Genomic DNA, 24,244 nt, shown 5'->3' with positions numbered 1-24,244 from the left:
GGCTTCTCTCCGTGGATGCTGCCAGACCCACTGTGCTTTTCCAGCAATTTCTGGTTTTGTTTCTAGAAAATTGATGGTGTGTGCCAGTTTTCCAGGTACAAGAAGGAGTATTAAATATGAAATACGGAGATAGGTTTGAATGTTCATTCTGAGGTGGAAGTTTGTCTCCTGCTGTATCAATAAAAACAGAAAATACAAAGACTCAAGGGTTTTGCCTAATAAGCATCTGAAACCTCCTTTACAAATTGGCTATCATTAACACAACAGAAGTATGTACACTCCTGGCTTCAGAGTGATATCAAAAATTATTGCCAGCTCTTACTCATATGCCTACCCCAACTATTCCACTACACTCCTAAAACCTACATGAAGGGACCTTGCTTGTGATGCACATGATAAAGGTGTATAATACATTATTATTTTGGAAACTTGGAATTTTAAATAAGTGCCTAGCAGGTTACCTGTCTTGTCAATTCATGGAGTGTTTACAAAGTTGAATTTTAATAACAAACAGAGAGAGTAGGGCCCATCAGGGTTTTGTGTTCAATTCAGAAGAATTAGGTTCTAGTTCAAGATAACAGTTTTAACAACAGCAGACAGAATTATGTTCATAAATTCTAAGCTGTGAGAAGTTTATGTGGAAGTTCTCAAGCCGCAAGAACCAAAAAATGGTTTTAGACATCAGAATGGGAAAATGGCCCCTCAGTCATCAGATTTGGAAATTGTCAGTTAGTTAAGATATTAAAGAGCTAACATAGGATAGACAATTCAGCAAGATTGAGTCCCTGTAAAAGATATTGCTGGGAAACAGATTGAAACTTTGTTTTGCTGTTTATATTAAGAGTGAAAAAGTGTGGCACTGGAAACACAGCAGGTCAGGCAGCATCCAAGGAGCAGAAGAATTACGTTTCGGGCATAAACCCTTCATCAGGTGTGTGGGCCCACATTCCTGATGAAGGGCTTATGCCCGAAACACAGATTCTTCTGCTCTCCAAACGCTGCCTGACTTGCTATGTTTCCAGCACCATACTTTTCGACTCTGATCTCCAGCATCTGTAGTTCTCACTTTCTCCTGTTTATATTAGGATATTTTCGAACTATTGCAATTCACAAATGTTCTTTTGTTAAACGTTATTGATAGCCTCATGTGAGTATGTTCAATGACTAGCTTCTATAGTAACCAACTGCAAAATTTAAACTTTACCTTTCATTCATGGTTCATTCCTGCCATTCAGTTCTTTGTTCCCAGCATATAATATTTGCTCACACTGAATGGAGGTGCAGGGCATAGAATGGAAACACTCTAGAGGCATTTAATTTATAACAACTTTTATATGAAGTTTTTTGTTTTGCGATTGCTTTCTGGATATTTGTCTGTATTAGTGTATCTCACTCCCATGTGCACAGTTGTACAAAAGTTAAACATCCATCTATTATCACTATATCTCAAATGTTTACAAAATTCTGAAAGAAAGTCATGAAAACTAAAAAGAGAATTATTCTGTTCAGTTGCCCACATCTTGTCTCTGTGACTATTCCTCCTATATCATATAAGGTGTCATTGTATGGAAGGTATAATTCAACATAGTTTGCTTCAAAAAATAATTTAGTTTTGGGGTGGAATGCATTCAAATTAAGATGAGCATAAATAGTTTTTAGTGGTGGTTAGTATTCATGCAGGATTCATCCCCAAAAAACTATCCTAGAAAGCCAGCTTTGCAGTTCTTTTCAATTTAGCTTTAAATGTCATTTCAGATATAAAAAAGGGACTTGGAGTGCAAATAATATTATTATATATTGCCATCACTTGTGAAGGTGAATACAATATCTACTACTGTGCCTCTGGCAACGTCCATACTCCAAAAGCTCAGAGAAATCACTGTAAAATTACTTCACGTGTCACTTCTATTGTACAAGTATCAACTTCCCAAAGTCTACTCAGCAATAGCAGAGAACTGAAAAGCCATTCTATTGTACTATTGCAATACCTGAAGTTTACAAATGATGGATTGTTTTCACATTCCAATCTTTGATAGGTAGATATACCAAGTCTGTAACAGGATAAATTTCCATTTTATTAATATATTGGAAATGAAACATCATTACAGCTATGTTTGCCAATTCTCTAGCAGCAGCCATCACTCACTTATCCTTGTAATTCTTCAGTTTGTTAAATTTTATAGGTGGACAATTGGCTAATAATGGCTACAAAGGGCATAATCTTTGAACTTTAATGACACTTAATTTAACTTTGTAGTTGGAATCTTGTAGGGTGCTGAACAATGTGGACTATGGCCAGAAATATGGCAGGGTTGAATAAAAATTCTGCTGGGGCTTATCTTGATATTAGGGCCAACTTGCTGCACCACTTTTCACTGTACCTAGGTAGACGTAATAATATATGAAATAAATAAATAAATCTACCTTTTACCTAAGTTTTGTGCATCAAGCTAAGGTTCTCATTAGCAAGTTGCCTATGAAGGGGGTCTATTGCTTTTTAACAACTTTATTAACTGCAGATCTCACCTCATTAATATGCAGATCTGTAATGTACCAACAACGTGAGCAGACTAGATGCTGAGAATTCTCAACATGTAAGTCATACTGGATACCTGGCAACTTAGGCTCAACTTGCTTGAAAGAATCTCCATGTTAGCTGCCAGGCACATACCATAGACTTTGTCTACAAACTTTGGCATTTAATGAATGCCAGCCTCTAAAAACCCTTACAGCTTATCTCTAATCCACTTACAGTATGCTTCTGCACTTTAACACTGGACCTTGGGACGCATCGGCACCTATCATTGTATGGCGGAGAAACCCAGCAGGGCTGGCAGCATTTGTGGAGAGAGAAACCAAGTTAACTTTTTGTGTTTGCTATGATTCTTCTTTAGAACTATTTTGAAATTGTCGTGCCGTGGCAAGATCACTTTGCCCCCAGAGACATGACACCAGCTCATGGATTGGACTTGGCTACACGTCTTGTTCACTTCGAGCAACCTACTTTGAGCATATTTTCCTTGTCATGCCTTGCCTTTTTCTGCCCTGCTCCTCAGCCTTAGATAACAGGCTCACAGTACTGCCATATTGCCTTAGCATTTAATGCAGATACAAAACCAGGAAGTGTGTCATGTGTGTCAGCAGTACTCAATCAAGTCAAAGGAGATAACTTTCAGTCAGGAAGTCCCATCCCAATAAGTCAAGGGAAGCCTTTTATTGGACAAGATCTATCAGCCATTCAGGATGGTCAGGACTCTCTCCTCAATCGGGTTGAGGAGCCATATGTCAGGTAGCCCATTAGCTGTCTCGACTCTTTCTGCCCTTTTGTGGTTTTCTTTCCTCCTGGAATGAGAGAGAGGCAGGTATTAAATGAAGCAAATGATGCACCTGTTAGTGCTGTTGTAGGTGGGGATGTGACTCAGGATGTGAGTAGGCAGCACTGAGGACATGCAGACTTATTGCTGTGAGGGTGAGGCATGGATGAAAACAAGTGAGAGAAGATGTTGCAGACAGCATTGGGAGTGGTAGAGCATGAGTCTTGGAGAGAGGTGAGTACAGTAGCAGAAGTACAGTGTGTTTAAGTAGGCTCTTATGCTGATTGAAGAACATCATTTGCTGTAATCCCTCCACATGGCTGAAATTGCACTGACCTGGGAGCCAATCTCAGACTATTCTGGCATTGTCTGATGTTGTATCCTCCTCTGCTTGTCCTGGGAACAGTAAACATCTCATGTCTACACCACCCGGTCCAGCAGAACCTCCAGGGCATTGCCCACAAAACAGGGCAAATATTAGGAATTGTGCAGGGCATCTCTGAAATGACAGTGCATTCTTTAAAGTTATAGAGTTATTGCCACAGGAAGAGAGAATTGATCCAATGAAGTTTACACTACCTCACTGCAAAGCAATTAATTCAGTCCTGTCCACACAAAATCTCTGTAACGGTGCAAGTTATTTTCTGTAATTACCATACAATCTCCTTTAGAATCATTGGTTCTGAATCATTGGTTTTGAACTATTTCCACAACCTTTTTTGTTTGTCCTCATCTATCACCACTATTATCCATCACTATTTCCAACAAAATGCCACTAACTATTGCATTTCCTTTCCTCTTTCATCATTCTGAAAGATGTTTTTCCTCATCAAAGCTTCAGTTTATCTTCAACCACCCTCAAAACACCTTCACTTTCCACAACATCTTTCTAAGCTACAAGAAAAGATGCAATATCCTCCCTTCTTAACCATCAGGACTCCAAACTCATGTTCTGTGTAAAACTGCAAATCACCTGTACTTTTCTCATCCCAGTACAGAACATTCAAAACCGCTTGCAGTCATGGAGATCAAATGTTGAGATTATTATCAAGTCAGAATCAACATGTAGTGAGTTATTGTGCGAATGTGGATTGTGGTAATGTCAGGAGGAATACATAGATTATATACCAACTCCTCATAGGGTGAAGTTTTGTACAAATTTTGCTGCAGAGGAATCAAGGTAGGATTTTGATGGGCCAGATATAGGGGAAAGTGAGGGCTGCAGATGCTGGAGATCAGAGCTGAAAATGTGTTGCTGGAAAAGCGCAGCAGATCAGGCAGCATCCAAGGACGTTTCAGGCATAAGCCCTTCTTCAGGAACAAGGAAAGTGTGTCCAGCAGGCTAAGATAAAAGGTAGGGAGGAGGGACTTGGGGGAGGGGCTTTGGAAATGCTATAGGTGGAGGGAGGTCAAGGTGAGGGTGATAGACCGGAGTGGGGTGAGGGTGGAGAGGTCAGGAAGATGATTGCAGGTTAGGAAGGCGGTGCTGAGGTCGAGGGATTTGACTGAGACAAGGTGGGGGGAGGGGAAATGAGGAAACTGGAGAAATCAGAGTTCATCCCTTGTGGTTGGAGGGTTCCCAGGCAGAAGATGAGGCGCTCTTCCTCCAACCGTCGTGTTGCCATGGTCTGGCGATGGAGGAGTCCAAGGACCTGCATGTCCTTGGTGGAGTGGGAGGGGGAGTTAAAGTGTTGGGCTACGGGGTGGTTGGGTTGGTTGGTCCGGGTGTCCCAGAGGTGTTCTCTGAAACGTTCCGCAAGTAGGCGGCCTGTCTCCCCAATATAGAGGAGGCCACATCGGGTGCAGCGGATGCAGTAAATGATGTGTGTGGAGGTGCAGGTGAATTTGTGGTGGATATGGAAGTGTCCCTTGGGGCCTTGGAGGGAAGTAAGGGGGGGGAGGTGTGCGCGCAAGTTTTGCATTTCTTGCGGTTGCAGGGGAAGGTGCCGGGAGTGGAGGTTGGGTTGGTGGGGGGTGTGGACCTGACGAGGAGTCACGGAGGGAGTGGTCTTTTCGGAACGCTGATAGAGGAGGGGAGGGAAATATATCACTGGTGGTGGGGTCCGTTTGGAGATGGCAGAAATGACAGCGGATGATACGTTGTACATGGAGGTTGGTGGGGTGGTAGGTGAGGACCAGTAGGGTTCTATCCTGGTGGCGGTTGGAGGGGCGGGGCTCAAGGGCGGAGGAGCGGGAAGTGGAAGAGATGCGGTGGAGGGCATCGTCGATATAGGGGAACACTAATAAATGTGCACAGTGGGATACTTGAAGCATTGTCAGGTCGAGGACAAATTCTTTGCCTTCAAGTACAGGGTTCCTCAAATTTATCTCACAAAATCTTCACTTTCCCCTTCTGAAAGTTACCCCCTTTCACCAAACACACTGCCACCACTAGTTAGCACTGTGTAAAAGCATTTAGACATGCAAGGGTACTGGCAAGGTAAGTGCTAAGTGAATGCAAATGATTGATTTTCTTAAGTTAGATATTTCTTATTGGAATTTTTTTATTATTCATTCACATGATGAGGGCGTTGTTGGCTTGGCCAGCATTTATTGCTCATCCCTAATTACCCAGAGGGCAGATAAGAGTCAACTATATTGTTGTGGGTCTAAAGTAACATGTCGGCCAGGCAAATAAGGATGGCAGTCTCGTTCCCCAAAGGATATTATTGAGACAAATGAATTTCTCTCAACGATCAATTCATGGTTGTCATTAGACTCTTAATTCCAAATGTCTTATTGGATTCAAATTCCACCATTTGCTATGGTGGGATTATGGACCCAAGTCCCCAGAAAACTACCTTGGCTCTGGATTAACAGTTCAGTCCTAATACCACTAGGCCATTGCCTTCACTCACCTCCAGTCCTCTATCAACACCCCTATATCAAAGGAAGATAATTGCCAATGCCTTTGCCCTTACTTTTCTGAGAATCTTCAGATATCTGATTCTGTTGACCCAGCAATTTTAAGTTTTTTTCTAATTTCTAGCCTTATCAATTTTTAGTTCATCCAGTATCTCAACTACCTCCGTTTTTACTATGACATTGGCAGCACCTTCTTCTTGGTAAACATGCAACAAATCATTAGGATTAGAATAGATGAGAGGTTGTTCTTGACTGGTGCGGACCTGATGGGCTGAAAGGCCTTTATCTGTGCCATAGATCTCTATGACTCCATCAAACCATCTAGGATTTGGGGGGAATGAGTGTGGTGGAGATAGATTCAATTATGGTTTGAAAAGAAAATTAGATAAGCACCAGAAGAGAAAAGAAAATTGCAGTCTCATGAGCTATGTGCATTTAGCTCAGTTGCTTTTGCAAGGAACCAACACAGGCAAGATGACCCTTTCTGTGCTGTAATTATTACAGGACATGGGATGTAAAGTCAGGTCGCAGATTAGCAATGAGCTGGAGTGTTCTATTCTCATATATATGGCCACTCACCATATTGACTTAGAAGTACATCATCATTCCTTAATATTACAAATCCTACAACTCTTTTCAAGTTGCTTCAAGAGAAAAATGACTTTAACATCATGAACTTATCACAAAGTTGTCTGAGGTTGAGAGTCTGAGTAAATTAGGTTGTTGTGGGTAAACCACCAGAAGTTACGTTTAATTCAGCTACTTATTAAGAAATCTCACAGACAACTGGGTACTGAACAATTACTTACACTTTATTGTATGGAGCAACCAAGATAAGACTAGTCAAATAAGCAAATTAGGCCTCACAATCCAACTTGCCTATTATCCAACTTTCATCCTTCAGGTCCACGAGGTGATTTATTGATGATGCTTAAAGTCCTTTCATCCAAAATATTGATTATCTTCCTTGAGGCCTGGAGTCTGCAGCTTGCTTCCTTATCAGAACTAACTCATTTTGTTCCTTGTTACATTTGGCCTTAACTGTCTGTTCAAAGCTTTCCTGTGTTTAACTCCTTAAATTCCTAAGCAGGCCAATTCACATCCTTTGTGGCAATAAAGAATCCAGTTTATCAAACAGGTGTCAAAGCAGTTTTGTCTGTGTTATCTCGGCTCCTTCTTTTCCAAGACATGGCTAATTGCTTTCAAGTCTGGTACAATTTTCCCCTTGTCCTTAATAGTTTATTTCAGACAGTTATAAAGTGCCTTGAGATTAGATTAGATTCCCTACAGTGTGGAAACAGGCCCTTCAGCCCAACAGGTCCACACCGACCCTCCGAAGAGCAACCCACCCAGACTCATTCCCCTACATTTACCCCATTCACCTTACACTACAGGCAATTTAGCATGGCCAATTCACCTAACCAGCACATCTTTGGACTGTTGGAGGAAACTAGAGCACCCGGAGGAAACCCACACAGACACAGGGAGAATGTGCAAACTCCACACAGACAGTTGCCTAAGGCGGGAATTGAACCCAGGTCTCTGGCGCTGTGAGGCAGCAGTGCTAACCACTGTGCCATCGTGCCATGCTGATTCTTTTGAGTTTCATGGTTTATCTTTGTTGATGCATTCAATCCATGAAGAGTTATTAAAATTCTTACGTCTATAACATCAGAGGCCCTATACTCTGTTTGAACCTCCTGATGAGGAATTGGCATCCCTTCCCTGTAATAAAAAAAAACTGAAGCCTTAAAAAACAGCAGTTATCATGTCCCACCAGTTCTTGTAAGCTGTGTCTTTTATAGTTTACAATGCATTCACTCTGTGCCTCCTGGAAGGAAGTGAAATGTACTTGGAGAAGAGTGGTGGAAGAGCACCAGGCCCTGGCAAACTAAAGGATCATCTTTGTGAACCCAGTCCATTAAACTGCCTTTCCCCAAGTATAACATCATTTTGTTTGTATGTATGCATGTGAAGATGTGTTTTATTAGTGGTTTCCAATTTTAACTAGTAGATTAGATTCCCTACAGTGTGGAAACAGGCCCTTCGGCCCAACCAGTCCACACCAACCCTCTGAAGAGTAACCCACCCAGACCCATTTCCCTCTGACTAATGCACTAATGCTGTGTGCAATTTAGCATGGCCAATCCACCTGCCCTTCACATCTTTGGACTGTGGGAGGAAACCCGCACAGACACAGGGAGAATGTGCAAACTCCACACAGACAGTCACCCGAGGCAGGAATCAAACCCAGGTCCCTGGTGCTGTGAGGCAGCAGTGCTAACCACTGAGCCATCATGCTGTAGAGTTGTAGGTTGACAGTTCATATTCTTTACCTGGATTAGAATCTCTGTATTTTATAATAAAAAGCAACTCTTGTTAATAACAGAACTTGGTTTGTGTTTTCTGTTAATCTGGATCAACAAAGATAGGTAAATAGGGAAATTTGCATACTTTGATAAAATCTTTAACTTTGGCTCTAGGAACAGCAGGGCTTGATTTCCAACATATTATCCCTGAGACACGACATTGGGAAAAGTATGATGCAGAGTCTCAAGATTAAGGACAACTCATTTACGTTTAAGCCAAAAGTCACATACCAGGTTATAGTTCAACAGGTTTATTTGAAATTGCAAGCTTTCGGAGTGCTACTCCTTTGTCAGGTGAAGTGACTTAGAATGGGGCTGAAGAGAAATTTCTGTACTCAACAGGGTTTGTGAATGTTTGAAATTCTTTATATCAGAGAGCGTGATGATTTTCATTGTATATATTTAAGGCTGAATTGGGCAGATTTTTGGTTACTCTGGAAATCAATGGATATGGGATACTGGTTAGAAAATGGAGTTGGTACAGATCGGTCATGTTGAATAATGAAGAGGTTGACTATTGCTCCTTTAACTTTGGTCTCAGATGTGTCTGACCATCTCAGTATTTTCAATATTTTCTGTTTTTATTCTCAGAAAACAACACAATACTTATATGGCTAAACGTCTTACATGCCAGTGTGTTAAGATTGTTTAGGAGAGGTACAGAGAATTATCAGACATTATGGACAGTGAGAAAGTATCCAACACCAATCAGATTATTTTCACCACATGAAAATGGAAGAGGAACCAACCAATATTGTTCTGCATCACATCGAAGCTACAGAGTTGTTAGACATTTGGAAAGAGCTGTGAACATACAAATTAATAGTAGAAGCAGGCCTTTTGACCTTGCAAACTTGCTCTTCCATTCAATAAAATCATAGCTGATCTGTTTGTGTTTCAAACTCCAAATTTTCATCTTCCCTCGATAACCTTTGATTCTCCTGACTAACAAAAATCTACCTGTCTCCCCCTTAAAAATATTGAAAGACCCAACTCCCCTTTGTGAGGCAGAGAGTTTTGAAGTCATATAATCCAATGAAAGAAAATAATCTACTCATCTTTGTCCTAAAAGAGTGACCCTTCATTTTTTAGCAATGGTCCCTAGTTCTGGACACCAAGGACAAATATTATTTTACTGAAGTGTCTTGACAATGAGTAATGAGGGATGGGTATGGGAGGTTGTTTTAAAAAATTCTCAAGGTCAGGTTCGTAGGAGAGTAGTCTGACACAGAACAAACGACCAAGAGGCGAGACTGCTAGAATATGGGCATTTTATTCCCCGCAGTGTCGCACAACGGGTCTGGCTTATACTCACTCTACATGTTACAAAAACTGGGAGCCGTCAGTTCTCGTAGAGCGGTTGCCAACAACCCACGCTCGGCGGTTAAACGTAACCCCGGAGCAGACTCACCGAACTGGAGACTTTTCCAGCTGATATACTCCCTTCCAGATATAAACATTCATGTGAACAGCAGAGCAAGGCTAAAAAACACATTCCATTCTGGTTAGATTCACACATGTATTGGGACATAATTTTTTAACCGTTTCACCACATTCCACTGCTTGGAATTTTACACCACATTCCACTGCTTGGCCCAATACATGTGTTACATTATGCTTAATTCAGTTCAATTCGTTTCAGTTCATTTCAGTTCAGTCAATTCAGTGTAATTCAATTCAGTTCCGTCCATTTCAATTCAATTTAGCTCAGTTCCATTTTGTTCCGTTCAATTTGATTCACTTCAGTTCCACTCAGTTCAGTTCAGTTCAATCCCATTCAATTCTGTTAACTCCGCTTCAGCCTTTTGGACATGCCCACATCCTCCGCTGTACCCCAGGCAAGGGGTTCTTCGGCAGGACTGGGATCCTTTCTCAAACAAACTGCCACGTACATGCCCACATCCATGCCATCCCGGGACGGTCGGGACCTCCACAGTTTGTTCTTCTGGTTTCTTAGTCGTTTTCCAAAACATTGTTCTGTATCAAAATCTCTCCTCAATTGCGATTGATCCTGCCGACTACGCCAAATGTTTTAAAAAATTCTCAAGGTCAGGTTCGTAGGAGAGTAGTCTGACACAGAACAAACGACCAAGAGGCGAGACTGCTAGAATATGGGCATTTTATTCCCCGCAGTGTCGCACAACGGGTCTGGCTTATACTCACTCTACATGTTACAAAAACTGGGAGCCGTCAGTTCTCGTAGAGCGGTTGCCAACAACCCACGCTCGGCGGTTAAACGTAACCCCGGAGCAGACTCACCGAACTGGAGACTTTTCCAGCTGATATACTCCCTTCCAGATATAAACATTCATGTGAACAGCAGAGCAAGGCTAAAAAACACATTCCATTCTGGTTAGATTCACACATGTATTGGGACATAATTTTTTAACCGTTTCACCACATTCCACTGCTTGGAATTTTACACCACATAGGTGAAATTCTAAAGGAAAAGAATTATAGAATTATACAGTACAGAAGTGTCCCTTTGGCCTATCAAGTCTATAGTGTCAAAAATACAGTATATCTACACTTGTACCTCTTTCCTGGACCAGCCCCATAGCATTGAATGTTATGACACATTATGTATTTATCCAAAGGAAGTTAGGAGACACAAGAATGTTTCTGGGGGAAAAAAGCACCATGTGAACAGATGTGGAATCGAACAAAAATTTATTGGTCATGTGTACTTTTACATGAAAAATACGGTGAAACATTTTATAAGTCACCCACCATGATGTCTACAGGCAGCACGGTGGCTCAGTGGTTAGCACCGCTGCCTCACAGCACCAGGGTCCCAGATCCGATTCCAGCCTTGGGTGACTGTCTGTGTGGAGTTTGCACATTCTCCCTGTGTCTGCGTGGGTTCCCTTCAGGTGCTCCAGTTTCCTCCCACAGTCCAAAGATGAGCAGCTCAGGTGTATTGGCCATGCTAAATTGTCCATAGTGTTAGGTGCATTAGTCAGAATGAATTACGGGTCTGGGTGGGTTACTCTTCAGAGGGTCGGTGTGGACTTGTTAGGATGAAGGGCCTGTTTCCACACTGGAGGGAATCTAATCTAATCGATAGTCACAGGTGAAGACTTGGGTAAGGCTGACATGGTGCCACTGTTTAAGAAAGTTGGTAAGGAAAAGCCAGTGAGCCTGACATCAGTCATTGGTGGAAATCCTGATGGACAGGATTTACAGGGGCGGCATGGTGGCACAGTGGTTAGCACTGCTGCCTCACAGTGCCAGAGGCCGGGATTCAATTCCTGCCTCAGGCAACTGTCTGTGTGGGTTTCCTCCGAGTGTTCTGGTTTCCTCCCACAGTCCACAAATGTGCAGGTTAGGTGAATTGGCCATGCTAAATTGCCCATAGTGTTGGGTGAAGGGGTAAATGTAGGGGAATGGGTCTGGGTGGGTTGCTCTTCGGAGGGTCGGTGTGGACTTGTTGGGCCGAAGGGCCGTTTCCACACTGTAAGTAATCTAATCTAATCAATTACAGTTATACATAATAACAAAAAAGAGTAAAATTAGATGAAGTTCATCACAGTTCAGTTAATGACCCCTGGGCTCAGGGAAAGCTGATTTAGGAATGACGGTATACATTGAAGATGCAGCTGAAATGAGACTGCCATACCAGGCCGCAGGATACTGGGCTGGAAGCCTCTGCTGAAGGACCGCCATGCCAGTCCGAGACCACCAATCCTGGAGAAGGTTGCCAGGCTGCTGGAATGACTGGATGCCAAAAATGAAGACCTCCACACCAGGACAAGACCGCTGTACTGTGATTGGCTTACAAACAAGTATACAATCTTTTGTGTTGAGTTTCCATCTGTGTGGGTATATTGTGTCTTGCTGAAAACCCACGCAATCGTTAAGAAGATGAAATGGAATCAAGAGTAGGTATTTTTAATCAGCCTGTACTTTCAAATAAACCTGTTGGACGATAACCTGGTGTTGTGGAGTTTTACCAGAAACATTAAGGTATACCTGTGGAACAAGCGAGATTTGAAGCCTGGCAGCAAACACAGAGACAGGGAAGCTTTAATGCATCACTATGCGTTCGTTGGCCAGGATTAAAATGATGCAGACATTTTTAATGAACGGAAGCAACTGTAACTTTCCGGCAGTGGCCTGGATGTGGGCGTGGCCAGGTTTGGCGCACGCGTGGTGAGAGGCACGTGCTGCTGTGGGCGAGTGGGTGGCGGGCTTAACGGTCAATGTTCCGCGTGGCGGATGCTTTCTGACTGTTAAACCTTCCCTGGATGTGATCCGGCTCCCCTCGGTCGATGGTACAGGAGGGGAGATTGAAACTGGGGACCAAAAGCAACAAAATCCTAACCTGTTTTCGTTGAACTGTCGGAATTTGGTTGCGGGCCCCAATTCAGTGGTTCGGTATTCAAGCCAAATCGACATTAGCAGGAAAGGACGAGCAAAGAAAGGTGCAAATTGTTAGCTTGAGGTTAGCTTGTTTTTGTTTGTTTAGATTTTTCGGGAGCCTCTTTGTCGTGAGGAGATTATTCTCTGGGTTAGGAAACATCCTGGGTTTAAGAGTTCAGATTTTGTTCCCTGTCGAATATTTTTTGTATGCAGATTAAAAATTCATCTGAACACCAAAGCCACAGAAATTACAATTTTTGAAAGTTATGGCCATACAGTATGTGTAAAGTAACAGGCAGAGAATTTTGCTATAATTGGAGCACACTGCTCAAAGATCCAACTCCGTTTGAAGTTTTGTTGATGATTTGGGTTTGCAATGTGAAAAGGGGAATAACTTTATCCTGCGTTAGTTCTTTTACTCTAGCCTCATGATATTTCCTCATTTGTCCCAATCATGTCTTAACCCCTTTATGAGAATCTCCTAGTTGCAGCATATAAAATTATTTTCAGTTTTAGCATCAACTGCTTACTACGTGGATCTTGATGATGTTAAGTAGCCATAACATATGACCAGAAGCTTTGGCCCGAAGCACTGGAAACAGTGTGAAGACTGCTTCAAATTCCCTGATAGATCTGCAGCTTGTGTTTGATCATTGTGCAGTTCATACTAATGGTGGCACATTAGGTGGTGATTATTTGGGCTTTGGTTGTATTTTCTTGTGTTCAGTGCTGTCGATAACTATATACAAAGTCTTCAGACTTTATTTAGGGATAATGGACCATAACTCGTTATGGCTGGGCCTTACATGGTATTTTTCATGAATTAAATTCATCCTTGTGTGTTCAGTTAAAAGATCACATGGCAAGCTGCTCTGAATTTTGTTACCAGTGAGAGAACAGTGCAAGCAAGTCTTCCTGCTTGACTAGTCAAATTAAAGGATTGGTAAATGGCACTAGGACTGGTACAGCAGTGTAAATGAGAGTATCCCTCATTTCCTGGCTAGTATTTCCCTTCAAGTTGTGAAAATATAGGAAATGTGGTAATTTTTTACATTGTTAGGAGTTTACTGTATGTATTAACTATCATGACTCCTCTATTACAGCAGTTACTTAAAGCAATTACTTGGCTGTAAGCTATTTTGAAATGTCTGGTCATAGTGGACGATGTTGTATTAATGCAAATTTTTATTTTCCTATTGTTTCTTCACATAAGATGAATTAACTGTCAAGTCAGGTTTGGGAAGGTGAAGAGAGTTAAGAGACAAAAAAACTACATACTTTCAGCATGTTTTTAAAATTTATACAAATTGCAAAGGATTTTCACACTTAAAATAAGTTTACAATGTCAGTAATGTTGTTTGGCAGTGATTAATTTACCAGGTCATTTAAATGGTAATTTAGCTAAAATTTACCTGGATTAATGTTCTGTGATAAGTTTAGTCTGTATCTATCATGTGGATGCAGGGATTTTTTTCCAATCAGTGTATTTAGTAATTAGGCATATATCGAATTGCTGCTTCAATGTTGTGATGTAGTGTAACTCAGAAGTTTAATGGTGCACCTTACCCTTGCTTGCTATGCCATAGCAAATGCCTTGACAAAATATTTTGTCTCCTAATCATTGGATGGCGGAAGGATAAACGCTAACTGACTACACCATGTACCCTTAGTAGAAGTGATATTCATTAACAATTACATGTTCATGAATATGGCAGTTTCACTTGTTCAAATAATTTCTTTTTTGGATGCAAAAATTCTGGGCATGAAAGTTGAGGGAATGGTGGTGAAGGAGAGTCTGGGAATCGAAACTACAGGGATGTGGGGGTGTAGAGGCTAGGGAATAAGTCTTCAGTAGAAGAGATGGAAAGAGTTAAGGGTGAGGAGGAAACTGAAAGGTAGGGGTAAGGGACTCAGGGCTGCAGACATTAGTTATAAGATAATTAATATAACTCTTTCAGGTTAATAGGAAGGAAAGAGCTGTAATACTTCCAGCTAGTTGAATATTAAAAGCTGTGTGGTCTGCATGCTCAAAAATTGGGAAGATGAATGGATGACAAAAAGTTGTATTTATGAAGTGTTGAACAGGGAATTATATTTTGAAATGATAACAGAAATATTAAAATGAAAAATACTTGAAATACTCAATATATTTGTTTCTCTCTGCAGATGCTGGCAATGATTAGATATCAAGTCAATGACTTTTTAATCTGAATTATAAGTTCATTAATACAGGGCATCTCTATGATCTAAAAATGAAGGCAAGAACCTGATGAACAGACTTAAGAAACTTGAAGCAAAATTCTAGTTGTTCAATATAGGTTGAACAAAGGGAGACTGCTGATAACAACTGTTTCCAGTATAGCAGGGTAATAATCCCATGCAACTCTGAATAATTTTCACAATGCCAAGCCTGGAAAAAAATCATGTAGTTGAAGTTGGGACAGGTTTTTAAGAACTCACTTCAGATGATTACATTTCTCAATTTAAAAAAAAAGGTTTAATTATGAGAATTGAAATGAGTTAAATATTGAGTGGGTGTAAAGATTACACAGTAAAATGCATGTCTCCTCCTTACCTGGTAGCCATGAGTATTGCCCTGAAGGTTTTAACCATGCTGTTCATGTGCAGATTGGAGATGGCATTGCAAGAGTACTGCTTATTAAGTATGTATTGCAACCTTGGGAACAGTTATAAACGTTTACATCAAAAAGCAGCTGAAATATTTTGGTATTTATGTGTAATGCATTTTGTGCTAAAAGTACTGTGGTTAAAGTAATGTCAATGTAACTAGGGCACAAATCTTGCATCTTGTAATTAGGGAAGTGAAGCATGTTAAAAGATCATAACCGAAAAAAAGACAGATAATATAATAAGAAATGGAGGGTTCTTTAAGAAAATAATGAAATAATAATTAGAGGGTGAACTAAATGAAGGAAAAATCCAGCTATTGAGAAAAGATATTATAGGTATCTTAAATAGTTAACCCACACGGAAGCAAACGTTTAGTTACTGCAAAATAATGATGTGCCGAGGTGATGAGTCTTTCACAACAATTGCTGAATCTTCCTTGGGCACAGAAACGATTACATATTAGTCAATGTCCCTGTTTAAAGAAAGGCAGGCAGGTCAAACTTTATAACAACAGACCACGAACCTAATGTCAGTCACCAGTCAATAATTCAAAATAAACCAGCAAGCATTTCAAAGTATATGGGTTGTAAAGGTAAGCTGTTTGGGTCATGTTGTGATTTTGTCAACTGACTCGGTCATGAGCCCATATTATCTGTGATTTTTGTGGATTTTCAGAATCTTAGAGTCATAGAGATGTACAGCATGGAAACAGACCCTTTGATCCAACCCGTCCATGCTGACCAGATATCCCAACCTAATCTAGTCCCACCTGCCAGCACCCGGCACATATCCCTCCAAACCCTTCCTATTCATATGCCCATCCAAATGCCTCTTAAATGTTGCAATTGTACCAGCCTCCACCACTTTCTCTGGCAGTTCATTCCATACATGTACCACCCAGTGTGTGAAAACGTTGCCCCTTGGGTTTCTTTTTTTTTCTTTTCCCTCTCACCCTAAACCTATACTCTCTAGTTCTGCACTCCCTGACCCCAGAGAAAAGACTTTGCCTATTTATCCTATCCGTACCCCTCATAATTTTGTAAACCTCTATAAGGTCACCCCTCAGCCTCTGACGCTCCAGGGAAAACAGCCCCAGCCTGTTTAATCTCTCCCTGTAGCTGAAATCCTCCAACCCTGGCAACGTCCTTGTGAATCTTTTCTGAACCCTTTCAAGCTTCACAACATCTTTCTGATAGGAAAGAGACCAGAATTTCATGCAGTATTCCAACAGTGGCCTAACCAATGTCCTGTACAGACGCAACATGACCTCCCAACTCCTGTACTCAATACTCTGACCAAAAAAGGAAAGCATACCAAATGCCATCTTCACTATCCTATTTACCTGCGACTCCACTTTCAAGGAGCTATGAAGCTGCACTCCAAGGTCTCCTTGTTCAGCAACACTCCCTAGGACCTTACCATTAAGTGTATAAGTCTTGCTAAGATTTGCTTTCCCAAAATGCAGCACCTTGCATTTATCTGAATTAAACTCCATCTGCCACTTCTCAGCCCATTGGCCCATCTGGTCAAGATCCTGTTGTAATCTGAGGTAACCTTCTTCGCTGTCCACTACTCAAATTTGATTAAGACGCAGGCAGTAGTGAGGAAAGGCCTGTAATCAAAAGCAGAATCAATATGTATGGATAGACTTAATGCTAGAAAACAGTGGATTATTGGGTCCAACAGTTAAAACTGGCCGAGTATTAAACGAAAAATGAGATGCCATGAAGTCAGTCAATTACTGGCAGAGATCAATCCTTATTTTTAAAAAAAATATGCAAAACTAGTTTGGAGGATTTGTTAATGGACTGTGAACATTTGAGAACATTTCTTCAAACAATACATCTGGAGCTAACCTGAAAGGAGACTTGTGTGTATTCAGGCTGCGTTAATTTTATACTCATAGTTGGACAACCTCTGCAAAGGACTGGTCCATAAGTTAGAAATTCATTTTGAATTTGTGTGACGTGCTGCAGTATAAACCTAGTGCGCTGAATGTGTGAGGGAGTGAATGGATTAAAGTAACTTGGGAAATTAGATTGAAAGGTGTGATGGTACTTTACCATTAGTAAACAGTCAAATAAATACTTTATAATTGTTGATGGCTAACCATTGAGAAGCAAAACCTCAATTAGATTAACATGATACTTTTTTGTACTGTGTGTGTAAAATGGTAAGCTTAAAACAGAATATATGCATGTTTGTTGATTGCAAACTAGCCGCCCAACTAACTTATCCCCTTGCTGTTATTTTATTAAGTATAAGCAGCAGTAGTTTGGATACTACACATTGTTTTATTAGATAAAGGAAGTATGCAACTGAGACAATTGGGGATGTTTCACTGATACCAGAGGACTAACAAGCTGTTGTCACAGAATGTTTCAGTCTTGTTCAATGTTGGGGGTAGCATCTTGCTCTGCAGTCAAGGTAGTGGGGATATTATCTTTGGTTTCTTTCCCTCCTTCAATTCCATCTTTCATCTGCCTATTGAAGGCGAAAAAGCCTCTACCGTCCTGCTCTGTTCTGGGTTCGGTTAGCGGTGGGGGCTGCTTCAAAGTGCTTCCTCCTTAATGTTGGGGCTTTGGATTGCTACTACAGTGTACAAAATACAAGCCATCTCTCAACAGCCCACAAGCACGGAAAGTAACAGGAAAAAAAAAGTCGCAGAATGCTACGAGTAATGTTTAATGATGCCCACAACTGCCTCCAGAAATATGAAAGGGAAATTGCATGTCAAAAAACTCTGTGCACAAACTCGACCAACTATGAATGGACCACAATGCTAGAGCTAGCTATCTCAATGAAATAACAGTTATCCTAGGCACTGAAAAGACTGGTCCTTCAGGAGAAACTGACCGAACTCACCACAAGATCAACACAGTCAATCAGACATTTGGATAAAGAACCTGTAAGACCGACCCTTAACAGACACCGAAGAAGCCTGATGGGTACACAGACTGAATTAGAACCACAGTGAAGCCAATAAAATGGACTTCCTAGGGGCGTTAGAAGCCATTCAAAAGAGCAGTGGACTCTCAGAGGAAACCCAACAGACCATCAGGCAGACAGTAGCTCTAATGTTAAGCAGGAAGAAAGGAGATAGCCTCAGTCTACGAGTGGAAAGCCCAAGAAGGACTCTGGAGAGACAGAAAGATTGTAATCCTACCAGTGGACAAAAAACGCATGAGCAGAATGCTTGGAGAAAGTGAACACGCCACAGCAGATACTGATACTTAGCAAAACATAACAACAAACCCATCACCACATCAGGAAAATCGCATCACAGTTACCCTGAGAAATCTACACAAAACTGGAGAAATTAACAAGGTTGATTTCCAAAAAATGAAGCCAAAGCTGGTACAATTGCAATATTTAAAAGGCATTTGGATGGGTATATGAATAGGAAGGGTTTGGAGGGATATGGGCCGGGTGCTGGCAGGTGGGACTAAATTGGGTTGGGATATCTGGTTGGCGTGGACGGTTTGGACCAAAGGGTCTGTTTCCATGCTGTACATCTCTGTGATTAGGTATCCAATGCCCTTGCTTCTAAGGACTCCCCAGGATATACAAACCAGGGTCTCCTCTCAGACCTATAGTTTAACTCCCAGGAATACTGACATACAGAGTAGCTAAAGAACTGTACTAAAGACTAAAACACCAAGTGGACAACTCTGCCCAAGAATTCCTCAATGTCATCCAGGAAACCAAAGTAGAATAGGATGAGATTATGGTCTCCTTCGGCCTGACAGCACTGTTCACTCCATAGGCATCCCCTTAGCCAAGGAAACACTTGCATTGCTCCTTGAAGGACCAGGAATGCACACAATCTACAGCACCAATCCAGTCAGTAAAAATGGCACCCTCAAACCATTCGATCTGTGCATCACAATCTACTTGATCTTCAGTGGCCAGGTATACAAACAAATCAATAGAGCAGCTGTGTGATCACTGATATCACGACTAAAAACAGAAGCTGTCCTGCAAAAAACGAATGGACAGCACTGCCCACTCTCCAGCTTAAACTGTGAATTTGATATGTACTGAAAGCGCACAGCTAGAGAAAACCCATCAACTCAAAAACAACATTGTTACCAGTATAAAGCATCTCATACCCACAGCCAGCAGGACCAACTTTATGTATCAAATGCCATGTTAAGAGTGCAAAAAGCATTACAGGAAGGAAATTAGCCACCTTGGCACACAAACACAGAGACATGACCGGCTATCACTTGTATCCATACACACACAATGAGGGGCACCAATTCAAGTAGGACAATGTATCCATCCGAGGACAAGCCAAACAGAGACATGCATGGGAATTCCTGAAGCTTGGCACTCAACCCAGAACGCCATTAACAAACATGTAGAGTTAGATTCCCTACAGTGTGGAAACAGGCCCTTCGGCCCAACCAGTTCACACCGACCCTTCAAAGAGTAACCCACCCAGTCCCATTTCCCTCCGTCTAATGCATCTAACACTACGGGCAATTTAGCATAGCCAATTCACGTGACCTGCACATCTTTGGACTGTAGGAGGAAACCGGAGCACCCGGAGGAAACCCACGCAGGCACAGGGAGAATGTGCAAACTCCACACAGACAGTCACTGGAGGCTGGGATTGAACCTGGGACCCTGGTGCTGTGAGACAGCAGTGCTAACCACTGAGCCACCGTATGCCAACCACTATGAAATAGAACCAGCAACAAAACCAGAAATGATGCCACCAACCTCAGCAGACTCAGACACGCAAATAGCAATGGGACAGAACAGAACATCAAAGCTTCATCGGAGGTGCACTGGTATTACCTAGAATGGAGACAAAATGATTGAACACACTTGCCAGCTTGAAGTGTAAGTCAACAGCCTCACTGCTTTGGTAGCTGCAGAGTGTGGTGTCATCCCATAACCACTTTGGAAATTAAGCTGTGTATGGAACAAAAAAATGAAATTTATCCTAACTTTGTATGACTTACTACTTTTTATAATTCATGTAGTTAAAATGGCACTGGTGAATGGTGACAGGCACATTGTATTATATTTTAATAAATGTGTCACATTAAATTACAGTTAGACTTTAACTCCTTACATGAGCCCATCTACTTGTTACTCTATTCAACTTACTAGACTTTGTAATTATCGTTGGTAATTTATTTCGTACATCTAAATGCTGGTTAACTACATGTTTCACTTCAGTACAATACATTGATGCTTTCAAGGACTGTATGAGTGCATACGATGGTGAGTGCATACGATAATTTTAATTCCTGCAGGCAGAAAATTACCTTTGTTTTAAAACAATGTTATTTGTTGCTGAGGTAGAAATATTCATTTGAAAGAGGATGTATTTTTTTTTGTTCTGAGCTTCAAGTTTTCGGGTGTGCAAATGTCCAGTCAGCCTAACTACTGTAGGGTCATGAAAGACAGTGGAATAAACAGTGTTCTATTATAACCTTTAAATTAGATTCTAGAATGGCAGCTAATGACTGTTCCACAGTGGTCAGTGTTGGGGCCACAGCTTTTCTCTTTATACATTAATGATCTAGATGAAGGAACTAAGGGCATTCTGGCTAAGTTTGCAGATGATACAAAGGTAGGTGGAGAGACAGGTAGTATTTGAGGCAGGAAGCTGCAGAAGGATTTGGATAGGTTAGGAGAGTGGACATTGAAGTGGCAGATGGAGAACAATGTAGGAAAGTTTGAGGTCATGCACTTTGGTAGGAAGAATAGTGGCATGGGCTATTTCCTAAATAGTGAGAAAATTCAGAAGTGCAGAGGGACTTGGGAGTTCTCATCCAGGATTCTCTCAAGGTAAACCTCCAGGTTGAGTCAGTAGTTACGGAGACAAATGCAATATTGGCATTTATTTTGAGAGTACTTGAGTATAAAAGCAGGGTTGTACTTGTGAGGCTTGATAAGGCTCTGGTCAGACCACATTTTAAGTATTGTGTGCAATTTTGGGCCCCATATCTCAGGAAGGCTGTACTGGCAGAGTGGGTTCAGAGGAGCGGATTCAGTAATGAAAAGCTTAACATATAAGGAACGTTTGAGAACTCTGGGTCTGTACTCGATGGAGTTGAGAAGGCTGAGGGGGGATCTAATTGAAATTTAGAGAATACTGAATGACTTGGACAGAGTGGATATTGAGGAGATGTTCCCATTGGTAGGGGAGACTTGGACCTGAGGGCACAACCTTAGTGTAAAGGGAAAACCTTTTAGAACAGGTAAGGAGAAATGTCTTGAGCCAGAGTGGTAAATATATGGAATTCACTGCCACAGAAAGATGTGGAGGTCAGGTCATTGAGTATATTTAAGATGGAGACAGGTTCTTGATTGTTAAGGGGAGAAAGCAGGAAAATGGGCTTGAGAAACTTATCAGCCATGATTGAATGGCAGAGCAGACTCAATGGGCTGCATGGCCTAATTTCTGCTCCTGTGTCTTATGTTTAAACTGTGTGCTATTTTCTTGACCATTTTAGTGACTGGATGATTTATGTTTTGTAGTAGTGACATGATTTTTTATGATAAATATTTGATCCACTGGTTTATTGTTGGTAAATAAATTACTTGGCAGGGATTACAGGATTTTGTAACCTTCTGGATTTAGTGGTTTCTGATTGTCCTAGACAAGAACAGCAAGACAAGTAGTGTGTGAGCATTGGGCAGGATTTTTGGATATCACTTTTGGGGGGAAAAAAGGCCTTTTAAGAATTTTTGAACATCTGTTAAAAGTGAGTGTTACTTTTGTCAGTGCCATGTAGTTAAATATTTATTGTTTTTAGCTTGTTCCAGGTATTTTGAAAGAAGATCTATTTCTTCGAAGTATGTCAGAAAAGAAAATTAATTATTCCAAACCTGATGCAGTGAAGTTGTCACATCAGAAATCAGAAAATGAGACGAAAAGGATCGGAAGCATTAAGACTAAAGGCAGCTTGGATAGTTCCTCAGAAGTCCTTTTCAGTGAACGTTTGCACCCTAATTTTGCAATTAGTCAACCTTTGTCAGAAGATGGAATCGCTAGCTTCACAAAAAAGAGAAATTTCAGTTTTTGTGAGCGAGCCAAAGAATACTTTGCTGATCGTACTCACCAGAAAGTTAATAGAGCAATTGGAACTAGCATCAATGAGAAAAATAAAATTGGATTTTTACTACAATTGAATGGAGAAATTCAACCAAGTTTTGACGTTGAAGGTAATTGCTTATATGTTGTGATTTAAAAACTTTATTTACTTCTGCTGTAGTTAAAACTGTTTCAATAACAGATAATTGTATAACTTCACACAATTTTTATAATAAGAAATAGGAAACAGTGTAGGTGGATTGCGACTTAAAGTTGTTGTTGACACCCTTCCATCTGTGAAGGGTAATGGATATACAGCACAAATGCATTCCAGATGCACTGGCACAGATGGCTGGGTAGTCCATCTTTGAGAGAGACTTCAGTCTCAAGTTCAGCAGATGAAACAACTAACTGTGATTGTAGATTGCTATTTCTGGTGGTGGGCCTATTGCCAAGCTGTTGTAAGTGGTAGTTATAGTTGGGCATCAAAGCCCACAGAAGAGTTTCCATTTTCCTGCATTGTGCAATGTTTATTATTTTGGGTACTTCTACATTTTACAAACCTCAATGCAGCAGCGCTTTGTGAGTCCCACCTGTTGTCTCGCTCTGGCTATCTTGTCATGCACAAAGCCCTTGAGTTTGTAACAGACTTCCAACCTGTCAACAAAAATCATCTGTTTGCTAAATTTGAGACCTCTGTCCTTTGGAGCACTCCTGCATTCATGATTTTATTTGCTAGAAAATTTGGAGAAGAATTTTGTATTGTGTTCCATATTTTTGGAGAACATTTGACACTCAATAAAACTTGCTAATAGCTGCAAGATCATTTGATCCTTCCAGCAAGTTTCATTTCCTGTCCCCTCTTACCTTCTGTGACTTTCCTTAAATGTTTATCCACTTATTCAGTACTGCTATGACTTCACAGCTCTTATTTAAGCATTCTCAAAGATCCTGTATGTTTCGAAAAACACTCTCCTGATTATTTTAAAATAATAGTCTCTTGTAACTAACTGGGAAAATCCATTTTTACTTTCTCTTTAATAAAAGTCCTTCATAAGCTGATGGACCTCTTTCTGCACTGTACTAAGAAAAGCACAAATTCCCAATTAATTGCTATTTGTGGCTTGTATCGCAGTGCGTGCCCATGATTGACATTCTTTCTACACTGGTTGTCTAAAAGTGGCCTAATGAGAGGTTTGTAAAAGTTGTGTTGTTTCTCATTGTTCTTATTACAGCTGTTGATAAATTTTAAAAAATATTCAATTTTTTTAAACATTCGGCTTTCTGACCTCTTGAACCTCTCTTCATTGTAAGTTTCTTTTCATTTAAAGTGTACTTTGCTGCCTTTATTGCTTTCTGTGAATCTGTATTTTTATCTAAGCCCTTCTATAAACATCTCCATTTTCTTTTGCATCTAGTTACTGCCTGTGGACGTAAACCACTGGGAATAAATGATTTCCTTCTCCTCTCTCTTTCTCTGTATGTAGTTGCCACATTCCCTTTTAAGATTGCATTCCTTCATTATATCAACAAACACCAATATCGCACCAGATGGGATTCTTTTGAGGAAGAACTGCAATATCAAGTAAATTTAAGTTTGGTAGTGTGCAGTATAGTTTACAACACTAACTATTAAATGTTTCAGG

General features: G+C 40.9%; 1 protein-coding gene across 1 annotated transcript in view; it reads left to right on the top strand.

Annotated features, from left to right (window-relative positions):
- Positions 1-12,857: 12,857 nt before the first annotated feature.
- tdrd1 (tudor domain containing 1) overlaps positions 12,858-24,244 on the top strand; it is a 91,041-nt gene continuing 79,654 nt past the window's right edge. Inside the window, exons 1-2 of the mRNA XM_087999260.1 lie at positions 12,858-12,992; positions 22,321-22,729. Coding sequence (XP_087855386.1) covers positions 22,363-22,729 — 367 coding nt within the window. The 5' untranslated portion in view covers positions 12,858-12,992; positions 22,321-22,362. The remainder of the gene's footprint in view (positions 12,993-22,320; positions 22,730-24,244) is intronic.

This window comes from Chiloscyllium plagiosum, unplaced genomic scaffold (assembly GCF_037043375.1).
Source record: "Chiloscyllium plagiosum isolate Xiang-an unplaced genomic scaffold, Cpla_swu_hap1 HiC_scaffold_22, whole genome shotgun sequence".
Lineage (NCBI taxonomy): Eukaryota > Metazoa > Chordata > Chondrichthyes > Orectolobiformes > Hemiscylliidae > Chiloscyllium > Chiloscyllium plagiosum.
Note: the sequence above shows the minus strand (reverse complement) of the source record. Positions and strands in the feature narration are given on the sequence as shown.